The sequence below is a fragment of the Seriola aureovittata genome, chromosome 4 (assembly GCF_021018895.1).
Source record: "Seriola aureovittata isolate HTS-2021-v1 ecotype China chromosome 4, ASM2101889v1, whole genome shotgun sequence".
Classification (NCBI taxonomy): Eukaryota; Metazoa; Chordata; class Actinopteri; order Carangiformes; family Carangidae; genus Seriola; species Seriola aureovittata.
Window position 1 is genome coordinate 7,779,320 of NC_079367.1, and position 24,774 is coordinate 7,804,093.

At 40.1% G+C, this 24,774-nt stretch overlaps 1 protein-coding gene across 2 annotated transcripts in view; it reads right to left on the reverse strand.

Moving 5' to 3' along the window:
- lsamp (limbic system associated membrane protein) overlaps positions 1–24,774 on the reverse strand; it is a 408,425-nt gene that overhangs the window by 199,604 nt on the left and 184,047 nt on the right. The window contains exon 2 of one of the 2 annotated variants that reach the window (XM_056373907.1): positions 2,217–2,295. In XM_056373907.1, the coding sequence (XP_056229882.1) occupies positions 2,217–2,295 (79 nt within the window). Of the gene's footprint in view, positions 1–2,216; positions 2,672–24,774 lie in introns of those variants that run through there. The other variant, XM_056373906.1, reaches the window with a different exon arrangement.

Sequence of the window (24,774 nt, forward strand, 5' to 3'; positions counted from 1 at the left end):
ACCTTAAAGAGAAAGATGCATTTCATTTGCTTATTTATTTCAGCATGCAACAGTTCTGGACCCCTGATTTAAAAAAAAAAAGCAATTCCTTTCACATTTCAGCAGCAGGGCCTGCTGTGTGTGTCCCGTCACAGCGGTTGTTTGGCCACATATTGTTCCTCTACTCCAGCGCCATGAATGTCACGACTGCAGCAACAGGCTCCACTAAAAGAGCACAGGCCTTATTACGCCCCCAGGTCACCAATATCCCCTCAGCCTTCACAAAACCCAGCTTATGGAATCAGATACACTGCATAGCTCGACAAATTACTAGCGGACAGCCTCCCATCCGTGCTCAAAGTTTTAGCCCTCATGTATTTTTTTTTTTCACCTCTTCCTCCTGTATTCAATTTGTCAGGTGGAAACTGGGTATGAAAAATGGTTGTTGTTTTTCAATGGAGCCACAGGGGTCTGAATTGCAGTTTATCCTTGTGTGACTGACAATAAATAAGACTGATCACTCATGCCAACGAGATGCATTATGAACATCAAATTAATTATGACACTCACTGAGTGATCACCATGGATAATTATTTGGGGATCGTTTATCAGAGGTAATGATAGAATAGTGGACTTAGGATGCAAGTGTTTTCTCAGAAAGGAGAATCTAATTTGGCTCTTGCTGAGTGCAAAGCCTGCCGTCACCTTTGAAGGAGGAAGACTGACTGGGTGACTAAACAGCTGAATATAGCAAAGACGCAGCCAATTGGATTTGGAAAGTGAAACAAATAGCTGTGACCTGTGGTGAGTTCAACGGTAACTGAGTCAACTGACTAATTTGATCAGCAGGTACCTGGATGGATGGCACCTGCTCGCAGGAAGGATTCCATTAAAAGAATTCATTCTTTGTGTGTGTGTGTGTGTGTGTGTGTGTGTGTGTGTGTGTGTTTGTGTCTACATAAGCAAGCTCGAGGCACATGTGAGGAAACGTGGTAGTGTGTCATGTTTGTCTATCGGCAGGCTTTTTTTTTCAGGCTGTGTTAAAGGTCTATCCCATAATTGCATCCTATATTCACACACTCATTATAGGAGACTGGGTGGTGGCTCTGTAAATACAGCATGAAAGTCGGGAAAGGACAGAGAAAGAGTGAAAAAAATCAATGTGATTGAGTGTTCTGTGTGCAGCTTATTATACCAGTGGACTTCCCTACAGTGCATCCTATTTTGAGAGGTGGAGGGGGAGAAGATGTGAAGCTGGGATGGGGGGGCAAATCGGCTTGTTTACAAAACGCAACCAAATCTAAATCCGCTCACATTTATAGCCTGCCACAGACACATGGCTGGGATCACGTGGTCATTGACATCTGCCGAGCAGTATCACAAAACCACAGAGTTGACAGCTTACATTGTCTGGGAAGTGATTAAGTGGGATATGAGGCTATAATGGCCACAACGAACTGAGTCCACAAAAAAGACCAAACTGGAAACTGGAGCTTTATATTCATAAGGCTGCAAACAATGATGTAAAGCTGAAGTGAGTTTGAACTGATGACACTGATGGTGCTTCACCTACTTGTTAATTTTACTACACATCCCACAGCGATTCGTCAGATCTAAACAATGGCGCACAGTTCTCCTTCTCCCAGCATCATCCTCTTATCTGTGTCTAGAAGCCCCGTCTCTGCCATTAACCCACACACAAACAGTGTCTCTGGACACCGTGACGCACTTCGCTTTATCAAGAGGTTCTTCAATTAAGTAAAAAAACTAACAACAAAACAATCACAGCTTCACTGCTTAGCGTAGGCGTTTAAGCTTTTTTGCTCTATCCATTTAAATCCCCTAAAAGTGGGATATCATGTCAGTGCAACACTATGCGTAGGCCCATAGCCTAGGAAAAGGGCACAAAAGTTGAAATTATAATTGCTAATTAGCAGTATTAAGTCAACGAGTGTAAACTCATTGGGAAAACACAGGAGCCCTATTATGGATATTTTAGGGGTTTATATCATGTCAGTGAGATAAAAGTTGGAAATCTTAGCATCCAAACATTTCCCAACCGCCGTTTACTTCTCTGTAATCTTGTGGAAACTATAAGTTTACTGCAGTGGACTCAAGACTAAAGTCGTCAGAGCAGAATACTCTTCCTCATCGCAGTCCCTCAGAAACGATCTGCTGCTGCAGCGCATCCGAAGTACGACGAGAGGAGGAGAGGAAAGTTGAAAGGTGAGTCTTACCTTATAATCGCCGTGTCGCCCTGGCGGATGGTTATGTTGTCGGTGGCCCGCTGCATATCCACACTCCGGACAGGGAATCCTGTGGGGATAAGACACAGCAGTCTGAAAAAAGAAGCCTGCAATTGCCTCCAACACGATTTGCGTCCGGCTTGCATTTTAAAGCACAGGAGCACGCGTTTCAAGAGCTAGATCCAAGGGTTAAAAAAATATTGAGGGAGGAACTGGAGTAGTTGTCCAGACTTCTTCGGGGAAAATCGGGATGCCTTTAGGTCCAAAGCAGTCCGGAATGGACGGACGATACAGGTTTCCTAAAATACTTTTGGGACGAAATCGTGCGGTGATGTGCGGGGTCCTCGCTCTATAGTCCACTGATGCGTAATACTCTCCGCGCAAAGGGACGGTACAGCCAGCGGCGGCGATGGAGAGAAGCAGGCTTCTATTCAGAGTCTGGGAAAATATCATCCCACTACCACCTCCTCTCTCTCTCTCTCTCTCTCTCTCGCTCTCTCTCAGATTATCCAGCCGCCTGACTGTGATGCTCCCCTTATTGGTTGTCAGGACAACAGCACCACCTGAGGTCCCTTTTGGTGAGACACAACTGAGTGAGGACTGAGGAATAAGGGACAAAAGCATTAAAACTGGGATGCTGAGAATTTGTCTTTAGGAAAAATACACGTGTGTTTTGCGCAGGAATATTCAGAGGAGCAGTAACGATGCCTCCTGCATATTTGGACATGAGTCTCCAAAAGAAGACAAAGTGGCCCTGAAAATCCTAAGAGAAACATCCAATCCTGACTAGGTCCAAGGGCAATAATCTACACACTCTTATCTCCCTGCAGGTGAAGCCATGCAGAAAGACACTCTCCCTGTGGGGCTCACTAGAGTATCACATTATCATTAGTCTTCAAACAAACTGTCTGCTCACAGGTATCCAGTTATCTGTGGCTGCCTTGCATTTCCACGCCAAGCAGATTTGCTTTGGACCATGAACTCTCCAGTGGATAAGATTTTCTGTAGTTAATTATGATTTAGTGTGGAAAATTACATAACTTCAATATACTGTTAAGTGTTGAGCAGTGAAATCTGTCAGAAACCTCTTAAACCTCATAAAAACACCTCCTCTTATTAATTTTTTAAAGTGATTTATTTGTAGTTTGAAAAAGTTTTTTCACATTGTAGCCACAATTGCTTTGGAAACATTATTCACATGAAACTTTGTATTCAAGTCTATTCTGCTTATTCTGCTCATTCTTTTACAACAGAATGAAGTGGACAAAAAGGTTGAGAAAAAAAATAGATCCAAGAGTGCAAACACTCTGCTGACCATAAACAAGGTGAAGCTCAGCTGTGCATAATGTAACCAGACGTAATCACCTCTCGTCTAGACTGCCATGAGGCTGTAGCTCAGTGGGTAATTACATCCACTTTCAACCTAAGCAAGGACACACGTTTAGAATGTGTGCGCCTTCCAATTCAACAAGAAATGTGAATGCAGAATGAGCCTTCTAATTTCACCACTTGCCAATCAAGCACTGGCTTAATAGGCCATGATCTAATGCTCATTCGAAGATGTGCTTAATGAACTGCAGAGTAACAATTTAGGGAGCGCATTTAGCATTTTATTTGGTTCAGAAAATACATTAATACTAATGTGAGTCATTGTCAGTCGTTGCACGGTGCATTCCTATTTTTGTTTTGTCTCGGGGGGTATTTGGTAATAATTCAGAGTCAGGCACATAACGAAGTCTTTAATTCTAGTGCTCAAACTCTGCGCATGGATACAAGTGCAGCACATGGTAAGAATAGAATATATGACATGGTGCATGATGCACAGTGATTACATATGATGTTAGCACTGCACAAACTTATCTCTGAATGTAATGTAATTGTTCTGGTGCAAATACAATGAGGAGTAATCCTGCTCTGAGCACCGGCAGCCTGATTGAACCAGCGTAAGGCGGTGATGTGGTTAAGCCTGATTTCCAGGATCAGCAGATTTTAAGCATGAGATCAGATGCAAAACACCAGTTTTACAGCAGCTGCAGCCTACTGTGACATGTAGGCTTCACAGCTCGATTGGAGGAAATGGAAGTGCAGATGTATGCGCAGCTGAAAGGGAACTACAATGAGGTCAGTGATATGAGGGAGTGCATGGAGGTGCTAATTTTTGTGTATTAGTTAAGGAGCACTAAAATGTTTTCAGAGAAGGATGCTTGCAGAGCTTTTCCCGACTTGGCCCTTAATAATCAGTGCCTGCCTGTTACCATTTCCTCAAAGCATCTGGAGGTTTTTAGCTATCTTGGAGATTGCACAGTTTATGAAAGAGCATATGCATTAAGAACACTTAAAAAGGGACTGCTGAGCTCTGAAGAGGAGAAGAGGCGCTGCTTTGCATACACATTTATACAGGAATGGCTCCCGCGTGGCTTTTAGCTATGTCTATAGTTAGAAATTCTGAAAAGTCTGAGAAATTGTGTTTGCGCGTTTGTGTCTATGTGTGTGTGTGTGTGTAATAGGTAGAAATCTTCCTTGCATGGCAGAGATGGGGAAGGAGAGGCCAGAGACACAGCAGCTTTAACCAGTTCCTAACATAAGGCCAGTGATCCCTTGCTCTACCCCACACTGGCGAACACACACACACACACACACACACACACACACACACAAGACACAAGAACTGGAAAACAGAGGGGTTATTATCATGCTGGTGGGATGCTCTCAGTTGGGTGGTGTTACAGTTTAGACAGCAGGGATGGACCTACATTCTGCTGCGGTGTACATTATATAAACCGTAAGCAAAGCAAAGATTATTTCTACAGCACCTTTCTGTGACACTGTAGTCACAAAATGCTTTACTATGAAAGAGATAGAATCAGATAGAAGAAAATAAATAAAACAAAGATAAGAACATCAGATAAAATATACAATGGGAGCAGATATAAGACCCAAGTTAAAACACAAAATACTGCTTGTTACCTGCCTGTCTGAACAGATGTTTTTTTAGCAGCTTTTTAAGAGTCCAAACACTTCAAGCCTTTTGGGAAACTATTCCAAAGCTTACGGACTGCTGTGTGAGTCCCTAAGTCTTAAAATGTGTCCAAAGTACACTTACAAAACAATGGTTAGAAGACGTAAGAGCTTGGCTCACGGTGTGGTGGAACAGGACGCCTATAATATACTGTGGAACCTGGCCATGCAGGTTCTATATAAGTGAGCACCAAATTTTTTAAATGTATCCCAACAGGAAGCCAGCACAGAGAGGTTAACATATGTGTAAAAAGTGACCATCTGTTGATCGTGTTAAGAGACTGGCTACGGCATTTTGAATGGTTTGTAAACAGTGTAAGGAGGATTTATTAACACAGGTAAAAAGAGAATTATAGTAATCCAATTGTGATGAGATAGAAGCATGTATTAGCATCTCCATTTAATTGACACAGACCTGAGTTTGGTTTCGTTTCTTAAGCGGTGGAAAGATGCTGAAATCCTAAGCATCAAAACTTTGGTCAAAAATCACAGCAGGATTACACAGACTAGACTGAGAAGATGAGGTTGAGGCACTGAGTTTCTACCTGATCGCTGAATGTAGTTTATTTCTTTGGTTGTATCTGCATCAAACTCATGCAGTTAGTTCCTAACTGCATTTATCAGTTGTTCAGGACAGAACGTTAATGAAACGCATCAGGTTTAATTGAGAAATACAACTGGACATCATCAGCATATACATGACAGGAGATACTAGTAAAACTACTGATAATCTTTCCTGGTGGCAACATGTATATGGAGAATAAAATGGGTGCAAATATACTGTAAGTAAATACAACAATAGCTGTGTAAAAACATGTGGTTCATTGTTAGCATTTAGCATTAAAATTCTCTCAATCCATCCCATTTGAAGACAGCTGATTGCCAAATAAACAGAAGATGGCACACAGTGAGCTGAGAGGCCAAAGACCTTTATTATTGAATCAGGTTCTCTGGTGGTGTATACAGCACATTTCCCCTTTGTACGACCTCATTATTAGTGTATATAATGCAGAAATTATGACAGAAATAGAGTATCCATAGCCAACTTTTCATTGCATCGGCTGCAAACACTGCAGTAATGAAGTACAGGGCCCGAGAGAATATGCGTAATAGGGTGAGTAGAAATACACAAGTCATAATTGGTATCTTCTACAGGTCTATAAGTTTTGCAGTCTGCAATAGATAAATGATGAGACAACGATGGCAGAAGGGAGGATTAACTTCTGTGAGGGGAAAGCAGAACATGATCTATTATTCATCTCTGTAGTTCAACCTAAGAAGGTGATCACCAGGAACGCCTCAGGAAGCTTTATTTTATTGAAATACACCAGAGACTAATGTAATGTAAGTAGAAATCATGTCTCTGCTTCTTCATGATGGTGATGGGGCAATCACACGGCATCGTGAGTTACGCTGATGCTGGGGCTCGCTTAAGGGCTGAATTCAAACCTGCAAATATCTCTTAAATGTGTTAGCAATACGTGACTTGGCCTTTTGTAAATTTTTGACACAAGGTCTGCATCAAAGGGCAGCCACTGTAGAGCTATTTCATTAATACACATTAAGAGGTGCCCTGACTTTTTTCCGCATCCCATTAGTCATAATGACTCTGGCAGAGCGTCTCTGCACGGCCCCGCCGATCAAAAGAAGAAGAAGAGGAAGAAGAAGAACGCAGAGCAGCATAGAGAAATGTAGATGCACGACTCTGATTATAAGATGTGTATGTAAAAAGCACTAAAAAGCACAAAAACACTCATAAAAATGTGTGTACTGTACTGTTCTTATCATAAATGTTCAGAAAGAACCAAGGCTCCAGTCTGTGAAATGAGAATCATATGGCACAGAGACCTGTTTCTGTTGATTCGGCGTGTGAAGGTCTGAGTTTGTACTTTTCTTAATAAAAGCAGCTAGTACTACACAGTTTGGTGGTCTTAAATTACCGTCATAACAGTCAGGATATGATTTAATATTGTCCACAAAATCTTCAAGGACTGGCCCAAAATACTTCCTTTCTGGGGTAATTGGGTAGCAAATAACTATAATGATCTCATAAAATAGACATTGCAGTTTCATGCTCTGTTAAAAATCATACATGTGTTACAGTAGGAGAATATTGCATAATAACTGGTTACAATGATTTGCTTTACAGTCTGCTTTAGGTAAACGACAGCCAGGATGTACTGAGTGTTTTATAGCCACTGATCTATGTATTTATGAAATACAGGCTGCAGAATTTATTACTGTTTATTTCAAGTGATGCTGGTTTTATTCAGTTGGTCCTTTGCGAAAAAACAGCGTAACGTCTTACAGTAACATCACTAAGGCTCTTGCCTCTATCTTTGAGAGTCTTGTTTAATATAGTAAATGTAACCATACATTGTTACAGTGAAAATAGCTGCACAGAATTTTGTAACACCGCATCATGAACTGGATTTCATCAGTATTACCTGGATTTGTCTTCACTGTTTAGATTTCATAATTTTCTCTCTGTAATAATATTATCATCCAGACACTTCTGTAGCATATGTATTCAAATTTGAAATGTTCTTTACAGAAGAATATACAGTTTGTTCATGTCAGGGTGTTTTTAGTACACTGTGTTATCCATTTAAAGGGCAAATCCACTAATTTTACACATTAAAATCAGCATACTCATCGTGGTTAGTGTTACTCCTCAGCAAACAGTTGTGTAATGTCTTTTGTAGCTCAGAGGGAGCTTTGTGAAAAAAAAAAACCCTGGTAGTGTTAAAGTGATGTCATCAGGGCGGTCTTGGCCTTGGAGAATACCATAATAACAATAATAGACAGCTTCAAATCAGATGCTTTGAGTTTGAAAGAAATGAACGGTGCAGATATTTCAGCCTGTGCTGCTTCAGTTTTGACTACTGTCTCTCGCAAGTAGACTGCCGTGGAACTCCATATAAGTGTCATACTAAAACACTGGAGTATGACAATAAAGAATAAAAACATTTCCACATCCACACTGAAAGATAAATTGGTGTTGTATTTCTCACAGTGGCTCGTATGTGTCTACACCTTCAGTACCGGTATGCGTTGCATGTCAGGGTCCAAAATGGCAAACTGACCATCAAGGTCAGCGAGGACTGGCATGTCATGTATAAATAGTTTTTGAATAAGCTCCATATCACATATGCTGAAAACAAGCCGTTATGCCTGTTTGAGAAGTGTACAAAGGAGATATGGGATTGTGTGTAAGCACAACAAATAAGCAAACAGTGGCTACGTCTTTGCATTCAGAAAGAAACCGACACAGTAATGAGAATCACAATTTCAGACTTGCTAACTTGCTAATTATTAGTAGCGACACTTCACTTCTAGTAACTGTAACCACAGGAAATGGAGTAAAATCCTAGTGTTAGGCTGCAGAGACACTGCATTTTTTTTAACACAAAATGAGGCTGACAATATGTGTAATAAATATGGTCTTTCACTTGGCACTGGACTCACAGTCTGTCCATCTAATAATGTCCACAGACCCTAACCCAAAAATGAAGAGAAGGACTAACATGGTAAAGGTCTCATATTATATAAGTAAGATTCTAAAGCAGGTCTAGGTTCTATATTTATACTGTGAAAGTATCAAAGCGCTCAGTCCACAGAGAAATGGACACAGCCTTTATTTAGAAACTTAGCTTTAAAACGAGCTGCCAGGACTTTTGTAACTTTGTGATGTCACAACAAAGCAGTCAACCACCCTCAGCCATGCCCCAAGCCTGGCCCAACCTGGATCCACCATCCAACCATGAAAGATTTTGTTTCTTTGGAGTGTTTACCTGAAATTTGCAATGTTTTTATTTGATCACTCAGAAAACAGCTGGCGGCTCACTGACCTGTTGTTGCCAGAGCTCCAGAGAGAAGCCTTAGAAAGGAGATGTAAAACTACACTGAGACGTAATTGGTACTTAACACACACACACATACACACACACACACACACACACACACACACACACACACAATCCTCAACCAGTACTGCAGCCAGTGGTGTATAAGCTGAGACAATAAGCAATGAGGCTGTGCAGAAACTTCAACAGCCGTGGCCTGCCAGTGCCAGCATACACACTGCTGCATCAAAGCCGCACGTTTCACTTCATTTTGGTCACAAACTCAACATTCTGCCGGTGAGAACGTGCAGAATTTGATTTCAAGCACTGTGCCAGTGTAAAGGTCGACAGAAAACCTCACAGCAGCAGAAGGAAAATGGAGCACGAACTTTCAGCAGCACCTCAGTCATTATGGTCCCAGTTAGCAGAGCTGCTTCCCGGCCACAGCAACAGCAGCATCTCAGCCTCGTGCATTTCGTGCATTTCCTCGGTGACGGCCACAGGCTCTTACAGTTCGTCTCCACTCTGACAATATGTTGTAAAATGTGAAGTAATCAATAAGAGAAGGTCTTTTGTGTTTCTAAATGTTGTGTCATTTTGGAATAAACCTTTGCATTGGTGAATTTTGTTTCAAGATGTGTTCTCCAGCTTTGGGTGCCAGATCAATATTGGCCTTTTTATGAAACACAAACACGAGAACAGTTTCAACAAGAGGAAGATCTATAATGGGATTCTGATTCCTCATCCACCTCTGTTGTGCACTATCTAACCTTTGCATGAAAACAAATGGCACTCGGCTGTGTCGTAAACTATAGAAGATCAATGAGCCAAGCTTGTCCCTCGGATCCATTTTTTTTTCTCTTTCCAAGTCAAATACGCTCTGTGTCAAACCAGAGTAGGCTCCGTTAGTAAAACATGCCCACACACACACACTCTTACAGTAAGTGTGTACATGCGTGTGTGCACGGGACAGAAGGACTGAGACAGGAGATAAAAAGAGAACGAGTTTTCTTCTCTTAATAAAAAAGGAATGCATGCATAATTTGCCCTGACATTCCTATCAAAACCGGAGTCTTGGCAACAAAATGCATGCTACACAGGAAAAAGGATACCCAGCAACATACTCAGCAGTATACTGTACCACCATCAACACACACACACACACCACACACACACACACACACCGCAGCACAACACACCTTGGCCTGGAGCCTCTTGCTCCCCATCCCTCTTTCTCTCTGTCAGCAGAAACATAAAATAAGGCAAAACTTTGGCACAAAGCTCTGTGTATTGTGGACAATGTGTTAAAGTGATAGTTCTAAACAACAGTGTGAACACTTCAGTGAATTTTGATTTCTCATCTATTTAATACAACCGCTCAATCTTTTTTTGTTAAATGCATAACTTTGCAACACGCCAGCATGATAAGTGGCTGACCACTCTGTGGCTGAACATTTATTCAACGCTGCAGGTAGATACAGCATTTATAATGACTTGCTGGCAAGGAAGGAAAGAGACAAATGATCACCTATGGGTTTTTAACCTAGTCTGTTTTTTCTCCCTCTGCTTTTGGTTAGATTAACATCTGAGTAATGCCTTCTGCATTCCCAATGAAGCATGTGTATACTGGCGTAATGATTACCTGCTGAGGCTGCCAAGACAACATGCACAAAACACACTTCAAAGGACACATTAAGCTTCAGAAAGAAAGCACTCATAAAGCCACCTTCCAGCTCCTCCTTTGCATTAAAGCCCAACCTTGACCATGAGTCTGCTGGCTGGTGTGTGGATTTATGTATGAGCAGATGTCAGAGTGAAACTGCAGTTCTGATGATGGTTTTCTTTGTGCACTCCTGCAGGATGGTTAATGCGTGAGCTGTTAAGGAGGGATTTCCTTCCCCAGAGGGATCTCTGCAGTCTCATGATCTATAGGCCCACTTCTATACCTACGCTGTGTAATGTGGTCATATCGGAACTGGCTGTTTTCTCTGCTGCTTGTATGTTCAGTCAGATAAACATAATTTGTATTTGTTTGCATGCGAGTGTGTGTGTGTGTATGTATGGTGTTTGGATTATCTCACAAACAGCAATGTGTTCTCTGTTTTCTATTGGTTTTTTTCTTCATGGCCTCAAACTTTCCATCAATATGGTGCTTTGCCAAAAGCTGTTATGGTCCCAAGCCACACTTCAAATATTTCATGCTGCTACACGAGCAGCAAGGACCTGAGACTTGGATCTACAGAGGTAAAACTACGAATATTTCCTTAATGAGCAAGGGATTTTTTTTTTTTTTTTTTTTTTTTTAAGACAAGCCCACAAATGACTCAGCCAAAGTGTAACTGCTTCCACAGCACCATTATGCTTAGCTATATTAAGCAGCATGGTGCATAAGACAACTTTCATTTCTGTTTGTTTCCAGCTCATTCACACTGTAATAGCTTCTGACTTTGAGTTTGTTAATTTCATTCAAATCCGAATCACACAATGAAATTGTCAGCATAAACCCACAATAACATTCCTACATGAGGCTGTATCCTGAATAGACATGTGCTACAGATTTAGAAGAGAAAGTCACCTAAACTAAAATTGCATGCAGCTCCATGACAGTGCTTGTGTCTTTTGTGAAAGCATGTAATATTCAATATCCAGTGTTAACTAGACATCAGTCAGGATTAACAGGAAAACATTTGATGTGGAAGGTATTTTTATCTACTATCCCTGCCTCTGATTGTTCTGCTATTATAATATATTGCCTGATAAAAGAGGAAGCAATTGCATCTACTATGGGTCAGTTGGTGATGCAAATGTCCCAGTGCTCCATGGTTGGGAAAGCCAATCACGATGTGAACCACACCTCATCCGTCTGACCACAGGTCTGACCTCAGCTTTCAGCACCTGTACATTATCCATCTCCTCTACTGGAGATGATCGCACAATGCCTCTCTACCCCACACACACACGCGCACACACACACACACACACACACACACACACACACACACACACACACACACACACACACACACACACACACACACACACACACACACACACACACACACACGCACAACGTCTCCTTAATCTTCTTGCAAAAGAATTGCTTTGACTTGGCCCCCCGAGGGTCATCGCTCCTCTCGCAATTCAGTTCTATTAGAGAGTTCAAGCACAGAGAGACCTTGCAGCGGAGGATTGGTTTAGCTGCAGCTGTAATGTTCAAGGTGAAAACCTACGGAGTAACAAGATGAATTCTTGGCAGAAGCGCAAGGATGTACGGTCTGATAGATCGAATGAGCGCGTCCTTGTGAACGCCAAGCAGCTCTATGAGTCTATGGCAGTCCATGCAAACGCTCTTCACTAAAGTTGTTGTTTTTCATCTGCCAAATTACGGGATGCATTTCAAGAAGTGATGGATGACAAATTAAGACTTTCAGAATATGCACGCGCCACTCCACACACCAAATGAGTCTGAGGCCTGTCCACATAAATTAAAAACAGCGGTGTGAAATTGCCTCTTTCATGCACAAGTTTATTTTTTAATTAAATTTTGTAAACATAAAGACATTCAGACATTCTGACATGAGGTATCCTGAATCACTTCCCGTTAGTAATAATGATAGATAAAGTAAAGATCCCACTGAGATGACTGCTTATTGGACAGACAGGATCAGTAACAGATGTGGCCAATTTACAAAAAAACCCCAAAACAAACAAAAAAAACATGCTAATCACAAAACAGCAAAAGCTACACAACCCAGAAAGCAGTCAGAGCGCAGGACTGCACTGAAGCTGTACAATGTGTTTATATGGAAACTGAAAATGATTAAATGAGTTTACATCAAATTTAGCACTATGGCCGGCATCCTGATTTTTGGAGACAGTAAAAGTTGGACTGGAAGGAGACAATTTGGAAAACATTCTTTTCAGAATCATCCACAGCGAAGGCTCGATAACAAGAGCTGAAAAAGTTTCTTGCCAGAAAAATAAATCATATTGCGATTATTTTGGCAGATATTGCAGTTGTGATATGAGTCAGGATTTTAGTTGGAAAGGTTATTTTTAATTTTGTTTTCACTGAAAATAAATATATAAAAATGATGATGAGGTGATTTTTGTGGGGTCATGTACCAAAGAATCGTGTTCCCTTACATCTGGAGAATGTGATTTGTAGGCCGGGGCGTCTCTGTAGAACCACAGTGCTTCAATTATAGTCTGTTACTTTTATCAAAACAAATGCAGCTATTGCGATTTGGATATTGCACTTGGCCATATTGTGATTTCAATAACATTTCAGCAGTATATTAGAGTTTAAATTCTCTCCACTTTATCTAGTCCCCATAATCTTATTGCATTAGTAGTTACCATTGATGCCATATAAGGGATCAGCGGTCCTGATTTGTCGGCTGTAATAGTGACAAGAAAAGAAAAAGTGGGTTACCCAGCTTGGATTAAGTTAACGGAGGTAACCTTCACTGCCTTGATATTTCATCGAGGTGTGTTACCTTGAAAGTTTGAGTTTTCTCCACTTTTTTATTTTTTTTCCTGTGGAACTCACAAACACCCTGTCAAACAACACCTCACACAAAACCTATGTGGCGGAGTAAAAAAAAGAAAAAAAAATGAGAGAAACTAACTACATCTGTGTAGAGTAGTAATGCTTGACTCTTGTCAGACCTCTCTGAGTCATGAAATCATTTAACAAACAAAACAAAGCTGCACTTTTCAGCACCGTAATTTCAGATGGTGATGAACATGTTTATCTTCCAACATTCACTGGAATTTGCCAGTGTATTGTGAAACCCCTGCTGCCAAACAAGCAGCCAAATATACAAGCATTTCATTTTCTCACTTAATAATTTGTACATCAGAATTTGCATGCATTTCCTAACAGATCCTATCACTCAGTTCTATTTACTTGGAGTCTAAATAAAGTACAGACCAACTAACAATCACATTTTGGTAAACTGCATGTGATTGGAGATGCTGAGAAGGATTTAACCCGTGACTAAGTAGGTAAAATAGGTAAACACACAAACGGGGACACACAGGAATCTAAATTGTTCTTTTCGAAAGCAGTCCAGCTGCCTCCACATCATCTCCACCTCTGCTCCTGTTTCACTCCATCCATTTCTCTCACTGCTTCTCTGTGACTCACTCCCCGAGATGAATAATGTAGACCCCCTCATTGTTTTGTATGAACAGAGCGATTCCCTGGATTAGGTTCTCTCTGAGGACTGGAGAGCCACAGGCCTATCTGCAGGCCCTCCCCTCTAATCTGCATTCTCCCTCTGTTCTCTTAATTAGGAGGCCATGGACAAGAAGGCACAGTAATTGCAGTCAGTTGTTGCAGATTTCCCATTTCATTCCTCCCTTGTGACACATTCTTATCTTTGTTTTTCCTACATTTTTTCTCCCCAAGTCATATTTCTTTTTTCTCTGCATCCTTGTCATCTCCATCGTTTTCCTTTTTTGTGCTCATCACCTTCTTCATCATCATAAACGCATGTTTTTATCTATCCAGTTTATAGTCAGAAACAGAGGCAATGAAGGAAGGCTAAAGGGCAGAGTAAATAATTAAGGGAGATAGAAATGCCACAAGCTACAAAAGTCAATAACAAGCCAACATAAAAAGCCTGAATGACTCATTGCTTATTAGGTGATGTAGGGAAACTACAGGAGCTTCGTTTCGTGGGATAATAGCCTTATTTCATATCTAATAATACAGACTAAACTAGAATCTGCTCTCTAAACCTCCCTTGACAAAAATTAATCTCTCTCTCTCTCTCTCTCTCTTTCTCTCTCTCTCTCTCTCTAGTGAATTTCAGGGTAAATGTGCACAGCAAAGGAATGACAAGCCTGGGGCCTCTGGCTACGGCACCATACAGCACCCATGGGATCTTCACCTCCTTTATATATCAGCTATAACGCAGCTTTATAATCCAAGAAGCTGAAACAGTACTCTCTTGTGTGTTAACATTCAGGCCTCAGGCAACATTAGGATACTGCTCTCACAGAAATGAACGTACTGTAGCCTACCATCCTAGCACTGTTAAAAAAATAAAAAAGACTTATGGATTTACAGCTGAAGACTTCCTGAACTGCATTCCAACTTCTTAAAATTCTAATGTCAAAATTCAAATTTAACAAAAACAACTTTTTCAGAAAATCTACAAATTATGCTCAGACTTGGTGAAAGTGTTGTCCACTCCAAAATCTATTCTTTGTGTAAGCTTGAAAGGCTTACACAAAGAACGGCAGCTGTGGTCAACTTATTATTTACAATGTTTTCCAGTGGTGGTAAGTTTACTATAGTTAGGAAAGCATCAGAGGAAACTTCTCAAACCACTCCTGCAGAATAATCCACCTCTCAAATTCCCTTCCCTGTTCTCTGTATTTTGAAAAGAACAATGGATTTGCTAAAATACGACTACACACAGAAACAACAAAGAAGGGCCACAGCTAGGGAGTGAACCTGGGTTGCCATAAGAGCAAACAAAAACAGAAAGAAATACCAACTGAGTGTTGGATAAGAATGGATAAGGTGAGCTCAAAGGGACAATATGGAAGTATTTTATTTAAAAAATAACACAGATAATCAACAGAATGTGAAAAAAATAACAGATGTGATGTTATATGAAAGACCTCTATGAATTGTGTTGCAAAGATATCTAATGAAGTTAGTATGCTAACCAGCTAGCCCCAGCCCATCCCGTCTCCTAATACCAGGGTTTGTCCCGGTGGCCCAATGGCCAGTCCGACCCTGGCACAGGGGAAGGGAAAGGGGGGACCAGAGTGCATTTGCTTGTTTTTTGCAATAGGGGTGTACACCATAACTTTCTGGTAATATACTGCCCCCCATTTGTTTGAAGTGTGAATTAAATAGTTGGTCAATTTTGAAATATAGCCCCTTTAATGTCACTTTGTCCACTAACCCTTTACTTTTGTCAGCTTGTGTCTATTGCATTAAAACTGGACACCAATACTACCTGTTATTCAGTCCTTTGGTGGGCCAGACATTCTTTAAAGTTGAGTTTTTTCAGATCTAACATATTATATTTCTAACTGGACATCACTAATTCACTCTATAGCAATGACTTTGCACATCAAGTTTTCAATGAATGTGTGAGCAGTAGGTGCAACCCAAAGATAATTCCTTCTGAAAAATAAAATAAATAGCTGTAACTGAAGTGATTTATGCTAAAATTCATATTTAGATAAAGGTGCTGGCTACGTGGAAATAATTCTCAGTAAACCAAAATACAGTGCAGCTGCATGTCACAAGATCACATCTCTTGCTTTTGTTTTTGTTTTGTTTTTTAAGAAAAGTTTTACAGAAACATAGTGACATGTTTTAATTTCAATTTTTAAATCCCTGAATATTTGCCAACTTTTTTGCAAACCGTATATATGCGCTCAACTCAAAAGTGTGAGTCTTCAACGAGAGCCTTGAAGGCAGCATGCTGCTCACTTGTTAGGTTCACATTTTCACAAATTTATACAGAACACTGTCAGCTCAGCATTCAGTGTGAAGAACAGAATCTACCAAAGTAAAAATGATGAAGGAAGAAGCGAGACGGGATGTGACAAATACGACCCCATATGCGCATATACATATACACACACACACACACACACACACACACACATACACACACACCTGTTATGGAGCCAGCCAGCCAGTCTACAGCAGAAATACAAAATAGAATTGAATAGTGTTTTTACTTTTCATATCAGTGCTGACCAGCCCAGTAGGCAACCACCCACTGTTCCAGTTGGCCAGCCTGCCCCTGGTGCCTGCTTTAGCCATGCATTAGGCTACTGCTGTTGTTGTCATAAATATAAATGACAAGAGTAACACTTCCTGTGGTGCATTCTTCTATACACTTCCTCAGCTCTCTATATACATCACAGAATGCAGTTTCAAGATGGCTCATTCGACTCCGCTGAGCTTTCTCCTCAATCCTGCTCATGATTATCATCCAATCCGCCCGACTGCACTTAACCAGGTAACATGAATAACAACAACAGTGTCTTTCTCACCACACAGGCTCCTGGTTTCCCTTTTCTCTCTTAACACGAAATAAAAACATGATGACATGATGTCCTGCCATCTCTGATTATCTCTCACAAAATGTTCCTTTTCATTCTTCAAAGGAAACAAACACAAGAGAAGAAAAAAAAATGGGGTAAAATACAAATTACTTTTTTAAAAAGTCAATAAACACCGAAAGAGGCTTCAGAAGATTTACACGAGCAGGTTAGGCTTGGCACAGTCAGAGGCAGATGAGTACAAGTGTAAGTGCATTCTAAGTTGACTATTGGAAAGCCCAATATAATGGGAGAAACATACTGCAGGATCCCAGGGCTCCTGCGGTGTGGGATAGGTAAAGGGCTTTCTTTCAGCCATTTAACACTTTTTAAACAAACAGCAACTCTCTCGTTAACAGGAAGTCTTAAAACCCTCACTGCAGCTTTCTAAACCACCTGGGTGAACTACCTGGATAAAAAATAGGATTTTTAGTTCTCGAAATCCTATTTTTTATCACAATCAGTTTTACAAGTTCAGTTCAATGAATTCACCACAAGACCACTAAAGTGGGCCATATTACTGTCCAATCACCAAAATCAAGTTAAAATGCTCCTCTGAGTGGCCCACAGCTGGTGGAGGCTGTTGCAGCTGTGTTGCAGCTTGTGAGGGAAACTGCAGACACTACTCTACTCAATATTAGCCCAACTACTCGTAAAAAAAGCTGCTTTTATCTTCAGCTATTTCTCCTCAAAAATATGCAACAACTGCTACTGCTCAATCACAGATAATGCAGTAAAGACAGAATAGTAAAGATAGAATAAAAGGAAAATTTTCTGAATTTGAAGCTTCATTGTTGACACTTGAAATGGTTTGAATATCAAAAAGTATCAGGTCTCTATCAAGGGACCTGATATATAAATGTATGTAAATGAAATGGTTTGTTGCTGTTATTAGACTGTGAGTGTCTTCAGCTTATAGTGACAAGACTGGTTGTGTTTTTTGGGTGTTTGTGGTAATGTAACAGGGCTTATAGAGTTTTATTTTCATTTTTGTAAACTCATTTTATTTTATTTTTTTCTTCAGTCAATGTATATACTGTTTTAGTGGTACTTCTATTGTTTTTGAGCTGTATCATGTTTTACTGACTGTTTAGATGTAGCCTGGGCGGTGGGTACTTGTCATTGTTGTTATTATCATTATCAGTAGTTTTATTGTTTCTGTCGTTATTTTCTTGCTCCCTTTTGACTTTGATTTTAATTTCCATTATTGTTTTTCGTTATGATGTAACGTTTGCTTGAGTAGACCCCAGAAAGAGTAGTTGATAATTGGTAGTAGCTAATGGGGATCCAAATACATAAATAAATAAAATAAAATAGATGGGAAAAAAAGACTTAATATAAAATCTTGAGAGACCCCATATGACATGTTATGCAATGCAGTGGAGGTCTTCATTACTATTGCTTTTAATCTAGTGCTCTTCAGATATTGCTAAGTAAATTACAATGTCAGGAAAATGCTGTTTATGTAATGATGTAATCCAGTGTCTGCTCACAGATTGACCTTAGTTCAGCTCACAAGCCGGACAGCAGTGACCCATGACCCACACACATTTCCACCAACACTTGGAAAGAAAGGCAGATTTAGATCAGAAGTGTGAAAATTACATTCAGCCACACAGCACTTGTACACACTGCTTGTCAATAAAGACAACAAAAATAAACTGAAAAGATTACAGCAGACTGCAGTATAGCTCCCTCGGTTTATGACAAAACACTATGGTTTTTGCCAGGTACACAGTTCCGTAATAGTAAAAGTAAATAACACTATGAGTATCTTTTTAATTTATTTTCTCTGTTCTTTCATTTTAAAAAAAGTCTGACATGAGTCTGCTAAGATAGGAAAACATGTTTAATATTTTCCAGTCATCTGTTCAACACATTTGTTCACATGTGTGTTCTGTGTGTGTTCCTGATTTTAAAGGAGTTGTAGCTCCACTCGCTGTGATAATAACCTTTGCAGGGAGCTGCTGCTGAGAAGGAGGTCTAGACGGAAGGAGAGAGGAGGTGAAGAGAAAACTGGGGAAGGTCAGGAGGGAGTGGTGGTGGCCTAATTCACACAGACATGTACATACATACACACACACAAACACACACGAGTGTTCACACCGACTGTAATCCATCACGGTGTTACTCGTCATTCGTGGACCTGCCATAATGACCCAGAGCCGTCTGTTATAGTAGGAGCCAGAGGTGAGTCCTGGGGTAGTAAGACACACACACACACACACACACACACACGCACACACACACGCTACAGTCCACGTGCACTTGAGCAGATGCTTTGTGGTGCAGAGCAGCATTGCAGGTCCATTTTCTTCTGCACTAGCTCGTTAGGTAGCTAGCCAAGGGCACAAGACAACAGGGTCCAGCCCACTGATGGTTACAGGTTTATACAGTAGACCACCCATCTGCACCCATGACTTAAGAAATAGAGGCTACTCATGAGATAAATCTTGTCACCTGACTATACTGATGCAAGTATACTGTAACCAAGCTTGCATAAACAGAGGCAGTGTCAGCTTGATACTGCCAGGTTGTGCTTGACAGTCTATGATGATTCCAGGGAACAATTGACAGCTTCTCTAACAAGGCATTTTAATATTGATATAAACCCATCTTATTAGCCTTAATCACAAACTGGTGATGCAACAGAGTTCAGGATCCAGTCATCCCAAACTGAGAGACTGCACATCTGCCCTGTTTGCCTATATCAAATAGTAGTGTCAGATGTAATCTCTGGCAGGATCTGCTCTGCTATTAAACAGAGCTCTACCTGGAGAAGGTTGAACTTTAGCAGTGATGACTGCACCTGTTTACCACTGCAGCCTGCACCAGGAGGAGGACATTTAACTTCTGATATCACACCATATTGCCTAAGCATTAGGACAGTCATATGTTTTCATTGTTTTGACAGCAAGAAAAGGATAAAAAAAAACAACAAGGTTTAAAGTGTTGACAGCTTTAAGGCTGTTTTGTGGCATTTGGCCCCATACTGGAGTCATACCCATTTTTAGCCTAGGGGGGTATGCTTAAAAAGGCAAGCAATTTTTATATGGTTCACCAGATGTGTCTGCAAACACCAAGAAGGTAAACCTGAGAAACAGCACTTTACTCCCACAGTCATTGTCCTTTCATTGCAGTTCCAATTTACAAAGCTTTTTTTCCGAGTTTCTGAGTCTCTAACAGGTGTTAAGAAGCTAGTGGCGTGAAAACGTATGTTTTTAAAGCAAAAGTAGGTGTTTTTGAAGAAGATCATTGTATCACATTTAGAGCATTAAGAAACAACATAGACCAAAAGTTCTATATGGTTTCTTAAAGCTCAGTTTTAGCCATTGTGGTAACTGCAATGTAGCCTATGTGCATATTTGTTACAGGGTGGATTTTCAGATTAAAAGGCAATTCCACTCACTGAAGTTTTTTTCATTTTGCACATTCTCCCTCAGCTGTACATCACTCTAGATGGAAATCAGTTATTCAAATTTATTTTCAAGCTGTGGTTCTGTAAAATAAAGGTTACTTTTAAGTTTTCATTGTACGTAGTGTAGATGGTGGAAGTATATCGCTTTGGCCTATCTCTTGGGTTGTAATTGAAAGAAGCTCTATAGCAAACTATTCACTGTTTTGAAGGCAGACATGAGAGAAGCAGAGAGACAATATAACAAGACGTTGAATGGATAAGACCATGACTATAAATATATATTTTGTCATGATTCATGTTTTAATTTATTAAATTGTCCTAAATGAAACGATGCCCAGCCCATATGGGCTTACAATAAGAGTGACAATTACCATACAGATGATGGAAAATGAAAATAAAAAATGTGAAAATCTAATCAAACTGAACTATTTATGAGATCAAGTGTGCGTGTATTTTCGTTTCTTCCGTGTGATTTGTTTGTGTGTTTAAAAAAAAAAGAAAAAAAAACAGCACAGTTTCTCCTCTAATATTGATTCTGTAGTTTACAGTGACTTCAGCACTTTCATGACAGTAAACTGTCATTTAATCTCTGCACTTTCAGCAGATGTCTCTACCTTGCCTGAAACCAAAGCTTCATTAGCCATAAATGAAGGACACACACACACACACACACACACACACACACACACACACACAAACAAACAAACAAACAAACAATGCACACACCCAATACAACTAGCCCCTGCCTTTGTTGTTTCAGTCTGAGATTGATGCAATTAATATTTCATGATTCCATCAGGGTCACCTAGAATTCAAGCAAACAGAGTGCAGACTTCTGTCGACTTAAGAAAGAAATTTCTAATACAAAAATATTGACTTTTATATAAGAACAACCAAATTTGTTGAAAGTTAACTTAAGCAAAATATTGTAGTTGACATATAGACTGCACTGTAGACGACCACTCAAAGCACTTTACACTACAAGCCATATTCAGCTATTCACACAGCACTTTTTCTACTCATTCAGTGCTTCTGTATCACCCACACCAATAATATCAGGGTCTGCATAGCCTACCTGTAATATATTATATGATATGCTGATGAGATCTGTCTGTATAAGGAATCACAACACTCCACTCTGGTTTACTTCGCTGTCCAACCACGCCCTGAGGGTGGGTGGGTCAAACCAGTCTGTGTTTTTTTTCCCTTATTGGGATTTTTTTGTTACATATTTTACATATTGTTACATATCACGAGTGTGCCTGAAGTAAAGTCAGTAGCTTTTCCTTTGTCAATATCAGGGGCAATTTGGGGTTCAGTATCTTGGCCAACATGTGGACTGGACCTTGATTAGTAGATGACCTGCTCTACCTCCTGAGCCTTTACTGGATTCAGGCAACAACAACTGTGAAAATGGATATCACTTTTGGTTGCCATCAAAATCCAGTGTTCTCACTGTGAGAACACTGCTGACATTTCGGGGAAAACCTAAAAACTTTTTTTTTTTTTTGGTTAGCTTGCTGTGCACATTGATAGCAAATGAATAAAATTAAATAAAAATAGATACCTCCCAGTCACAATGAAAGTCAAAACCAGTCACATGCTGCTTCAAGAGAATGTGAGTCAAACTAAAACAGCTTTTAAAAATATCTTCACTTCCCTGAATGAGTTAGCATAATTTACAAAAAAGAAAGCACACTTGCGCGTGGTTGCAGATGGTGCAGTCAGGTAGGCCTACTTCATTTCTAGGCCTCCTGGAGAAATGACTTCAGCATTATTGTAGTTTAACTCCCTCAGACGCATCACTGTTTTATGTGCAGACAGACTGGGAGACAACATCGAGGGGACATGGGAAGAGGCGGAGTTGTGCCACCTGCAGACCCAGAGGGCACATGCACAGCGGGAGGAGGAGGAGGAGGATGATATAGCCGATGGACTGCAACCATTTCAAAATTAATAATATATAAGCATTGCTAGGTCGCCCCTTTTCCAGCTGCCAACCTGCAGTAAATGACTGCCTATCATCTACTGTAATCCACTGACTTTAATGTGTGCATAACAAATTACAAAATCGCAATATTTCAGTGGCTGCAGCAAGCACTGTCACACCGATGAGAGTCTGTACTGTATAATAAGCACTTAACAAAACCAACTCTAAGTCACATTCAGTTAACATTCCATGTATAAGGACCAGAAAGGCAGAGCATTATGTAATATATGATTCATCCGGAAAAAAAAAAATCTGCTTCAGTAACTGACTCTCTGCTCTTCAATGGTGGGTTGTGTTTGCAGCCTTTCATTCACGTCATTGGTACCATTTTCCCCAAGCACTATTCTTCCAGTGGTACAATGCCCTGACTGAAAGTGAAACTGCACTTCTCTTTTACATATGTAATGATACAGCTTATGATCTGTGCATATTCAAATAATGCATAATAAAATGTTACTTGTTTACATAAAATTTGCGCAAGCACAACACTGTCAGACACAAGAGCTCTGTATCGTCTGAGGACAGTTTCTTTTTACAGACTTTTGAAATGCACTTCAAAAAATATAGGACAAACTCAATTTGAAAGACAACGGACACAAACCATGTTCATTTCAGACTTTGCTTAAACATTAAGAGCAGTGTTTTCAAAAGGTTCATTTGTGAGCTACTCTTGTATGAGATTCAAAGCAAACGCCTTTTGCTTTTATGTTGAAAAGTCTGTTTCTGCTGTTTCTTTATGTCCTCTTATTAGATCTCATGGCAACACACTCTGGCCCCAATTAAACCAGTTTTCAAATGTGCAAAGTGTGAAACTCCTGAGAGGCAGAGATTTCATGTTTCGCCCCCTATTCATGAAGGGCTAATTATAAAGCTGAGTGAAAAGAGGCAGAATGGACTGTCCAGTCGTGACGGGTCTGTCTGTGTGTTGTACAGAGGCACAGATAGGCAGCTGTTCAAAAGAAACTTCTTTCAGAAGACAAAGGGAATAGATCAAAAAACACAAAGCCAGCAATGTCTGAAAGTCATTCCGTTTTTTACAAGTCATCATCAGCACAGTTGGAAGTGCAAAAAATGAGATCTTAAAAAAATCTGATGGGAAACATTTAGAACTGCCATTGTGCAGAAAACAGCCCGCTCGCTGCGAACTGGAGAGGAATCTTTTTTACATCATAATGCAAATAAAGGAGCACTGTGGATGAATATTCCACACCGGGCTTTCTTATTTCAGACTCCTACTTCAACCAAAGAAAAGCATTTAAATTAATTTATCAGGTTTATAGCACCTATTAGAAGAATGGACATTCTGTTACAACCCTTCAGAGAGGTCAGTTATAGCAGCTATAGAAACTGTTCCAGTCTCTCGTGGCCAAGTCCTGTGTAGGCAACATGAGAAAGAATATCAAATACTGTACAGCCTGTGTTATTTTCTCTTATGGAACAATAATTGATCCCAAAATAGAAACTTGAATATCAAGCTTGTTTTAGAACAAATCAGAGACCGTTTCATTTTGTAGGGATCAGGCTTTGAGATTGCGACTGTCACTGCAGTCTCCAACATGAATTCACATTGTTCCATATTGTTTGAAAAGAACGTCTCCAGCTCGTGTTGGCAGAGGTACTGTCTCGGCTCATCACCACATTCCTCAGCCTCACTCTCTGTTTCTTATCATTTTAATAATGCTCCGGCTGTCTCTCATCAAAATGATGGAGTTTAAGTAATAGGCTGAAATTCATATTAAATCAAAATAACATCTCGAAATTCAACTTGATTTTAACAATGTGCAATGGACTGCTCTAGATATGAAAGATCGGTACTGGTTTGTTAAGAAAAAAATGATATTGTTCGAATATAAAAGACATAAACTTTGATATTCTAAAGGGATCAGCATGGAGGTGTCACAAAAGACCTGAAAACAAGCCTAATCTTTGTACCTATTTTTATATCAATGACATTATAAAGCATTGCCAAGAGTGCTCTTAAGTCTTTTTTTCATGGGGTTGGGGACTGAAGTAGATTCTTTCTCTCAGATAAAACAAATTATGAGACACTGCTCAAAAAGGAAAGAAGCATTTTTAAAGGCATGACACAGAACTGCCAAGCTCTCAAGTCACAACAAGGTCTTGAGATAAAAAAAAAAAGCAGATCTATCCATCAACCATAAAGTGAGACACAGTAATGACCCATATGGAAAC